The sequence below is a fragment of the Daucus carota genome, chromosome 9, assembly GCF_001625215.2.
Source record: "Daucus carota subsp. sativus chromosome 9, DH1 v3.0, whole genome shotgun sequence".
Taxonomy (NCBI): Eukaryota; Viridiplantae; Streptophyta; class Magnoliopsida; order Apiales; family Apiaceae; genus Daucus; species Daucus carota.
The window spans coordinates 27,355,237-27,364,973 of NC_030389.2; the positions used below are offsets into that span (position 1 = coordinate 27,355,237).

The following is a 9,737-nucleotide window of genomic DNA, read 5'->3' on the forward strand; positions in this document are numbered from 1 at the left end:
CTTCAGAAGATTGGGTTCAGCATTGTTTATAATCGTCGGATTAACTTTGGAAAGCTTATTCTTCAAGCCATTCTTTCCAAGTTAGGGCCCCTAAGGAACAGATCTGTTGAACAGAACGCGAAGGTTGCATGCTTTTATCCTCGCTTCATCATGTTGTTTCTGAATGACAAGATGACTGACGCTGAGAAGGAACACTACTCCAACTCTCCTGTGGCACAAGTTCCTCGTGCCTGCACCAAACTTATGACTCAGTTGGATAACAAGAATAAATTTGCTAATGTTCCACTAATCACCACTCCTCACTTGCTCCAAATGTTCAATGCTCCTCTTCAACCATATCAAATGCAAGTGGCTCATCCACCTCAACCTCAACAATCTCAAGAAGCACAATCTTCACACCACTCATCCAACCAATCATCATATCACTCCTCCATCCTTCAAACAGAACAATCTAACCCTTCATTTGAAGATCAAACTTTGGATTATGATCTCTTCGAGCATCAACCATCTTCATCTGAACCTCTCCCACACCAAACACAATCCCAAATCATCCCACAAACACAATCTACCTCACAACCCCTACCCTCTGACTCTCCTATCAACCCAGAGCTGCAGTCCTTCCGTCAGGACCTACAGGTAGCTCAGGTACTTTCTAACTTATCATCTAATTTTAATGTTGATACGTCAGATTATCGTTGTGATCTTGTTTGTGACATGGATTTTGTTTTCCAGCCTACCAGCAATGAACCTGAAAACACACAGGTTCATAACCTAGCTGAAGATTCTCTTCAACAAATATTCGTTTCTCCAAACACATCAACCAACACTTCAATGCAACCTGTTCGTAAAGTTGCGAGGAAACGGAGTTCGAGTAGTTTGATGAATAAACCCACAGCTCTGTCTCCCTCAAAGAAGCAAAGGGTGGAAACCTTGGAGACACCTGTAGCCTCATCTGTACCTTCCCAACAAGGCTCAGATTTTGATATGGCAGATAAGCAGTCTCTGGACCCATTCTCTCTACAGGATGTGGCCATTGAAATTGACCGTCCGGCCGCGGTAACTTGTACAGAGTCAAGCACTGCGCTAGCACTCACGCTAGTGCCAACCCAAACAGATACACAGGTTACTATGTTTACTGAGTGCACAGATTTTCAAAATCAATGTCTTATTTATGAAAACTTTGCTGATCTCCCTTTCTTTTCTGATCAGGCGGAACTTGGCAGCGTGCAAGTTAATCTGCCCTCACAGGCTTCCGGAGGACAATTTGTTCCTCCACTACCTTTGAACCCATCTCAGGGGACATTGGTAGTATATACAGGTACAGCGGGAAGAGTGAATGAACTGAGTGATGTAAGGCAAACACCGAGCAATACACATGCACGTGAGGCTAGTGAAACAGCTTTGAGTGTACGTGAGGTGAGTGCACACACTGACCCGGCTCTGTTTGAGGAACAAATGGCTAAGTTAAGAGCTGAATTAGCCAGAATGATTGCTGAGAATGAAAAGCTCAAGGGTGCACAGTTGGTGACCCTACAACAGAAAACTGAGGAGAGGCCATCCAGTTCGTATAGGGATGAGCTTAAAGAAGAAATCCATGACTTGGCTGTTGAAATGAGGTCTAATCATGAACTTTACATGTCCAAATTTGAGACCATCGACAGCAAGTTAGATCAACTCCTCAGAAACTCCAACAAGTCTGATGATCAACCCTCTGGAGAGGATCCCTCAACTAAGGGGGAGAATAGAGACAAAGGTGACAGGGATGATAGAGGCAATAGCTCAAATCAAAGCAACAAGGGAAATACCACTTCTGGATCTGCTCCTGACAAAGAAACTCATAAGTCTAAAGGCAAAGAACAGTTACATCAGTCCGACAATGTTTTCAATTCTGATAGTTATGATGACTATCCACAGGATATGGATGATGATGACATCTTCGATGCTACCTATCGTCAAGCAGAAGAAGAAGAAGGTATATTTGATGAGGGTTATTTGTTTCAGGAAGAAGAACCTGTTGACCTAGAACATGAGGAGAATGTCCGGAAGTTCAAAGCTGAAAATGAAGCTAGAAAGCGTAAGCTTCGTGATTTCCAAAAACTTCTAGAGGACAAGTTGATCACAGAAGAACAAATCAAGATCGAGAAACAGAAAATCTATGATGCTGCAATCAAGCAGAAGAATCTTGATATAAGGAGGAAAGAAGGAAAAAGCTGGGACATTGCAAGAAGAATCTTTAATGGACCTCAAAGGGAGCCTTTCGACGACAACAAGTTCTTATCTCTGATCTATGATCTTAGAGAGGTAAACCCTGACGAGGATGTCTTTATGCATGCCTTTGCTTTAGAATTGAACTATGTGACAGTGGGGGTCAACAATTTGCTTGAGCAATGGGAGCTAATTGTCTATACACAGAGGAATGGTTCTTTCAGACTATCTGTCGAATCTCTGAAATCATTCTCTGTATCTGAGCTCTGGGTGCTTCGGAATAAGGTAAAGCGCAGCTCCAACCTGAATGAACTTCTTCGTGACAAACTGCTGGAACAAACTGTACTCAACAGTCCTCAGGTTGTCAGGAATCCTTACTGTATTAAGTTCGTTCACAAGGAGATCTTCAGCACTGTCTATCTCAACGAAGAAGCCTTGCCAAAGTATCCAGCTAAACAACTTGCTCTTGTCTCCACTCTGTTAAGAACCAAGGGCTTTGCTTCTAAAGCTAAGTCTGATGCTGATGATGTGATTTTTGCTCACTGCACTCGAAATAATGTTGCTCAGTATTTTCGAAGGATGAAACATGTTACAAAATCTCAGCCATCAGACTTCCGCGAAGACCCTGTGGATTTGGAAGTGCTACATCAACTGGCTCTGGCAAAGGAACGAATGAAGCGTGGTGAATCCACTACATCTGAAGTGCCAACCAGGGAAGAACCATCAACTCCTATCCTTCACACTTCTGATATCGAAGAAGGAGAAGTTGATCTTTAGATTCATTAGGGATTTGTAATATATGTTCAGTAAGAACATCCTTTTGTAATCTAATGTAATCTTTTGAATTCTGGTCAATGTTTAATGAAATACCAGAAACTTTTTGCTATTTACAATTCATGTTCAATCCTTTGTCTTATCAGTTAGTTGAGTTATCCTCTCGATAATTTGCATGTTATGTTAACAAACAAATAGGGGGAGATTGAAAGGCATATGTTCAGCCTATTTGTAATTAAAGAGGTACCAACTCAACTCTGATAAGAAAGCAAGGTAAATAGCAAGTACTGTTGAAGGAATCCGTACGAAGAACGTCAAGTGATTTATTGAAATTATATGTCTGAAGAATTTCAGGATGATGCTGCACACCACTGGAAGAAGTTCATTAATATGTTCAAGCCTCAGTGTACAAATAATCTTTTGTAGCACGTCCAGAAGTCCAGAAGGTATAAAGTTTTAATACTTTATTTATTCAGAAGATTCCATACTATTGTTACCAATGAAGAAGAACTACGAAGACAAAGAATCGACGAACAAGCCACATCTCAAATGTTTATTTGATAAAGAATATTTAATTCAGCTAGATACAGATGAACCAGACAGTACATTTGTGTGTCAGCTACTTCAATTAAGTATTCTGCATCAACTACAAGTGGCAGTTCAATCAAGACAAAGATCTACAAAGTTTAATCAAGCCTGAAGTCTCTGCTGATGAAGATATACATTTTATAAGTATTTATTTAATTATCTCACTAATCAAAATAATTAAATTAGTTGTATAATTTATTTATTAAATTGATTCATCTTCGAATTAATTTAATTTATGAATTTATATAATTAATATAATTAAGTGGGTAATTATCTAATATTTGTTTAATTATTAAAACTGTTTTAATACATCAAATAGCTCGGTATGACATTATAAAAGAATGTCATACCGTGCTCTGCTACAAGGCTTCCTCTGATTTGTCTGAAAAAGCCATACCGTGGCTGTTTGTGTGAGTAGATCATTCGGTATGACTTTATCTTGATAAGTCATACCGTTTGCTCTCAACAGACATAACCTGGCATGACATGGAATGTCATACCGTGTGCTGTGTTCAGACAAGTCACTGGTATGACTTAATTAAGTCATACCGTGTCATCCATTCAGGCTTTGGCAGTTGTGTGTATGACTTGCATGATTATGACTTAAATAAGTCATACCGAAGTGTTCTACATGGCTTTGGAGGTGTAAGTCATACCGAATGACTTAATGACCAAGTTTAAAATGTCATACCGTGCCTATGCAGTATGACATTGCTTAGTTAAGTCATTCCTTTCTTGTTTTAGGGCATGGCTTTGTGTAACAATGTCATATCTTCCTTTGTAATGTCATTCCTAAGCTTAAAAGTCATTCCTTTCAATGTCATACCTAGTTCAATGTGCTTGCCTATAAATATGGCTTCACTTCTTCATTTCCAAGTGTTCATTGCATTGTAAAAGCTTTCAAGTTGTTTGTAACTTGCAATTGTTATATCCACAGTTTTCTGTGCTTTGATCACTCGATTGTTTTAATCACTAAGTTAGAATACATCCTGTCGAATTTATTCTACGAACTTTAGTGGACATTAAAACGAACCTTATTAATTATATAACGACTTAAAACATTGTTATATTAATTAATTAAAATCTGATTAACAAGTTTAATTCAAATCAGATTATTCCGCCGCGATTTTTAGTGACGATTGTATTCAACCCCCCCTTCTACAATCGTTTCAGGACCTAACAGGTTGGAAAGTCTAGCTTAATAGCATATTCCACAGTAAAGCCATCAGGGCTTTGGAGCACAAGTCCTGCACCACTACCTTTTGTTTTCGAAGCTCCGTCAAAAAATAGTAGCCAATATTCTTTAGGTTTTTCTTCCTTAGTAGGTTCTTCTACCTTGTCTCCTTGCCCCCCGACTTCCTGGTTGCTAATGGTGCATTCAACTAGGAAGTCAGCTAAGGCCTGAGCTTTAATCGCCGTTCGAGGTTTGTATCGGATATCAAATTCTCCAAGCTCAATGGCCCACTTGATCAATCTTCCACTAGCCTTAGGGCTATGTATGACATTCCGGAGAGGTTGGTCTGTCAGGACTTCTATCTTATGAGACTGAAAGTAAGGCCTCAACTTCCTTGAGGCCGTAATCATGGCCAAAGCAAACTTTTCGATCACTGAGTAATTGAGCTCCGCTCCATGCAGAACCTTGCTCACATAATATACTGGTTTCTGGACTTTGGATTCCTCCCGAACCAAGACGGCACTTAGCGCTTGTTCCGAGACAGCTAAGTATACATATAGGGTTTCGCCCTCCACGGGTTTCGATAAGAGTGGTGGTTCTGCCATATATTTCTTTAGATGTTCGAAGGCCACTTGGCTCTCATCCGTCCACTCAAAGTTCTTTACCTTCTTTAATGCTTTGAAGAAAGGCAAGCACTTGTCTCCTGACTTGGATACAAACCTTCCCAAAGCTGCAATTCTTCCTGTCAGTTTCTGAACATCCCTTACATTCTTTGGGGGTTCCATATCTAGGATAGCTTTTATCTTGTCGGGGTTGGCTTCAATACCACGCTTTGAGACCATTAAACCCAGGAACTTCCCAGAACCGACCCCAAAGGCACACTTAGCTGGGTTTAACATCATCTTATGCATCCTCAGGACTTCAAAGGCCTCTCTAAGGTGTTCAAGGTGATCCGCTTTGTTCAAGCTTTTCACCAACATATCGTCTACGTACACCTCCATAGTCTTTCCAATCAGATGTTTAAACATCTTGTTTGCAAGGCGTTGATACGTTGCTCCTGCATTCTTAAGTCCAAAGGCCATAACCAAATAACAAAATACACCAAAGTCAGTGATAAACGATACCTTGGGTACATCGTCCTTGTCCATCCGGATCTGATTATATCCGCTGAAGCCATCCATGAAGCTCAGCATCTCATGTCCAGCGGTGGCATCTATTAACGTGTCTATCCTTGGAAGAGGGAAACAATCCTTGGGACAAGCATCATTCAGATCAGTGAAGTCTACACACATCCTCCACTTTCCATTGGCCTTCTTGACCATAACAGGGTTCGCCAACCATTCTGGAAATTGTATCTCTTCGATAAAACCTGCTTCCAACAACTTATCGACCTCCTGTTTAATGGCTTCCTGCCTTTCAGGGGCGAAGTTCCTTTTCTTCTGTTTAATAGGCTTCCTCTCGGGGTTTACATTCAACTTATGTGTTATGAATGAGGGGTCGATACCTGGCATATCAGCCGCTGTCCAAGCGAAAACATCACGGTTGTTCCTTAAGAACCTCACAAACTCTTGTTTCAAATCTTCCTGGAGTAATGCTCCGACATAAGTGACCTTTTCAGGTTCTTCTGTATACAATTGGATAGGAACCAAATCTTCGGCAGGCTTGCCTCTCCTTTCTTCCTCTTCTCGGACATCAAGGTCCTCTATGGGTAATACTTGCCCCCCGGCTCCTCCAGATCTTAATGCCCCAATATAACAACTTCGGGCCATTTTCTGATCTCCTAATTCTTCCCCAATTCCGTTCCTAGTCGGGAATTTGATCTTCATGTGGTAAGTAGATGGGATTGCTTTAAAAGCATGTATTCCAGTCCTCCCAAGGATGGCATTATAAGTTGATGAGGCTTTCACGACCAAGAAATTTACCATGCACGTGGCTTGTCTGGGTTCGGTACCCATAGTTACCGGAAGTTGGATCATGCCTTCAATTTTGGTTTCCACATTGTTGAAGCCATATATAGGCATGTCTGAGGGTGTTAACTGAGTATCAGAATACCCCATCTTTTCATAAGCATCATAGAACAAGATATCCACCGAAGCTCCATTATCAACAAGCACTCTCTTTACGGATGAATTTCCAATCACTGGGGTAATTACTAAAGGATCGTCATGAGGAAATTTTACTTTTTCAAGGTCGACATTGTCGAATGCTAGAGCATAATCGATCTTTGCCCGCTTCGGAGGTTCTCCAACTATATTCATCACTTCCCTTGCATAAGCCTTTCTTGAATTGCTTGAAGTGCCTGCAGCCGTAGGTCCTCCGGAGATTACATTAATAACAGGCCCTCGAGGCTGAGTTCTTTTGTCATCGTTGTCTCTTCCACGGTTATCACTGTCTCGATGATTCTTGTCTCCATCCTTGGTAAATTTGGATAACTTGCCTCTTCGGATCAAGAACTCAATCTCATCCTTCAACTGCCGGCAATCATCGGTCTTATGTCCTGTGTCTTTGTGGAATCGACAATATAAATCCTTGTTACGTTTCTCCGGATCGGTCCTTATAGGCTTCGGCCATCTAACACTTTCGTCCTTCTCAATCTCCAACAGGATTTGACTCCTCGGGGCGTTAAGCCTGGCATACTCAGTAAACCTCGGTCCCATCTTCTTTTTAGCAGGCGATTTTTCCTCATCTTCCTTCCGGGAGTACTTATTCTCAGCATTATACTCCGTATCATTCCCACGCTTCTTGAAGTTGGTATTCGGTCCCTGATTGTTCTGGGATTTTCTCAAACTTTCCTCCGCCTTTATATACTTCCCGGCTCTTTCTTGTAAATCATTCATATTGTCTGGAGCCCTCTTGGCTAGGGACCGGCGAAAATTGTCATCAGTGGTGCCTTGTTGGAGGGCAATCATGGCTACCTTCTGATCAAGGTCTGGGACCTTCAAGGCTTCTTTGGTAAAACGATTCATATACTCCCGCAGTGTTTCATTCTTACCTTGATGCAAATTCATCAGTGAGGCGGAGCTCTTGGCATGTGTTTTGCTTCCAACAAATTGCCCTATGAAGGCCCTGCTCAAGTCAGCGAAACAGGAGATAGAATTGGGGGGGAGACGACTATACCAGTGTTGAGCCATTCCACTTAAGGTTTGAGGAAAAGCGCGACACTTGATTGCTTCGGTGACGGGCTGGAGTAGCAGAGCGTTCATGAAGGTTCGAACATGATTAGCGGGATCACCCGTACCATCATAAGCTTTGATGGTTGGGAGCTTGAATTTTCGGGAAATCCTTGCACCCATGATTTCTTGCGTAAAAGGGGGAACCGGATTATCAGGATCGCCTGCTGGTAACAAGTGAATTTGATTCATCACGGTTTGACGAGGGATTTCATCCCTAGATTCTGGGGGTTGCATCCTTGCCTGGTCTCTTTTTAACCGCGCGATTTCCTCTTCATGGGCCCGGATCCTTTCCTCATAGGTTATTGGCCCCCGGGGCTCATTAGTTTCTTGCCTGTGGCGGCGTCGACGGTGCCGAGTATGATCGGTTTCTCTCCTCCTTCGAGGGGGGGTATCACGTTCTTGCTCCGACTCCGAGGAGTCGTAATCAGTTACGTGCACATAGTCATCACCCGTGCCTCCACGAGTGGTTGTCGTGACGGTTGAGTAATGCGTGCCGGCGTCGGTGACGGTTGCGATTACTCGAGTTAGAGGGGGCAGCGAGCCAAAAGTCAGGGGAGTAGTAGTTTGAGCAATGGTCGTACCAAGCGGGAGGGTGGTAGTTACAGGGGTTGATTCAGTCGAGACCCCGGTGGTGGTTCGACTGCGTGGAACATGGATTTCAGAACGTGGTCCGGTTGGGTTCGTCATGGTTGTTGTTGTCTTCCCACAGACGGCGCCAAATGTTATAGATCTAAAAATGGGGGTGAGCGATTCGTGCTTTGGACTGGTCTCGATGCGAGATGCCTACGTATCTTCTGCGGGGAGAAGAATCAAGTCCAAAACGTAGTTCTAGCTATGAGGGGTTGAGCCCTTTATATAGGCGCTTCGGAGTCAGAAGTGGGACGGAAGTACGATTCCGCGTATCAGACTTCTTATCGAAGTATGCCTCGAGGCAAGAGGTAAGATAGAACTCTTATCCTCTTGCTGTTGACGTTATCCGAACTTCTGATTATTTATCTGTTAGAATCAGATGTATTATAGAACTTGTACTCGTAACTGGACCTTCAATTGGGCCTTTATTAATTTAAAAGTATCCGGCCTTGTTTAACTGGGCTTCAGTATTCTCGGGCTTTTAATATCCAATAATTAAATATTATTTCTGACCCATATCAGCCATGAACCTCATCTTTGTTGATTACCAAATTCCTCTATCAACAAATTGGCGCTAGAAGGAGGGGAATTCAGATCTACATCTTAGGAGGAGAGATGTTAAACCAAATCAAAAATTTTTAAAATACTTTCCGATGATGAACAGTGAGATTATACATACAGTTTTATCGGAGTTATAAATTATGTGCGCACTTGGGTCGCAGCGGATGTGAGTGCTTTGATTTAAAACTACTGGAATACATAAAGCAAGGCGGAGGCAACAAATCAGTGAATAGAATTGGTTGCTGGTTTGACTAGCAACCTTGTACAGACTCCCGGGAACGAACGACGATGCTGTTGTTGATTCTGAGCTTGGTCCGCACCCGCCTGGCTAACCGAAAGCTAAGTTTCTTGTTTTTTATTTTTTTATATATTTATTTAATATATTTTTATATTCTTATTTTTATTATTTTATATAATATATATGTATATTCTTATTTTTATTATTTTATATAATATATTTTTATATTCTTGTTTCTATTATTTTATATAGTATGTACTTTCTTTGTTTTTATTACTTTATATAGTACGTACTTTCTTTTCTTTCGTTATTTAATATAATATATATACTTTTCTTTTCTATTATTACTTTTTATAGTATATAAGGTATAGGTATATTTGGCATGCATTAGTAT

At 41.4% G+C, this 9,737-nt stretch overlaps 1 protein-coding gene across 1 annotated transcript; it reads right to left on the reverse strand.

Annotated features, from left to right (window-relative positions):
* Positions 1–316: 316 nt before the first annotated feature.
* Positions 317–8,148, reverse strand: LOC135149543 (uncharacterized). The gene is made up of 3 exons (XM_064085286.1): positions 6,693–8,148; positions 6,246–6,365; positions 317–435 (listed from the first exon to the last, which is right to left on the reverse strand). Exons 1-3 carry the CDS (start codon positions 8,146–8,148, stop codon positions 317–319), a joined length of 1,695 nt encoding a protein of 564 aa, XP_063941356.1.
* Between the last annotated feature and the right edge of the window lie 1,589 nt (positions 8,149–9,737).

Coding starts and splice junctions, on each gene's coding strand:
- LOC135149543 (XM_064085286.1), bottom strand. CDS start 8,148: ATGCAACCCCCAGAATCTAGGGATGAAATCCCTCGTCAAACCGTGATG. Junction 6,366..6,692: donor CCAACTTCCGGTAACTATGG/GTACCGAACCCA, acceptor AATTGTATACAG/AAGAACCTGAAAAGGTCACT. Junction 436..6,245: donor GACAGCGGCTGATATGCCAG/GTATCGACCCCT, acceptor TTCTGTTTGAAG/GATGGAGGAGTGATATGATG.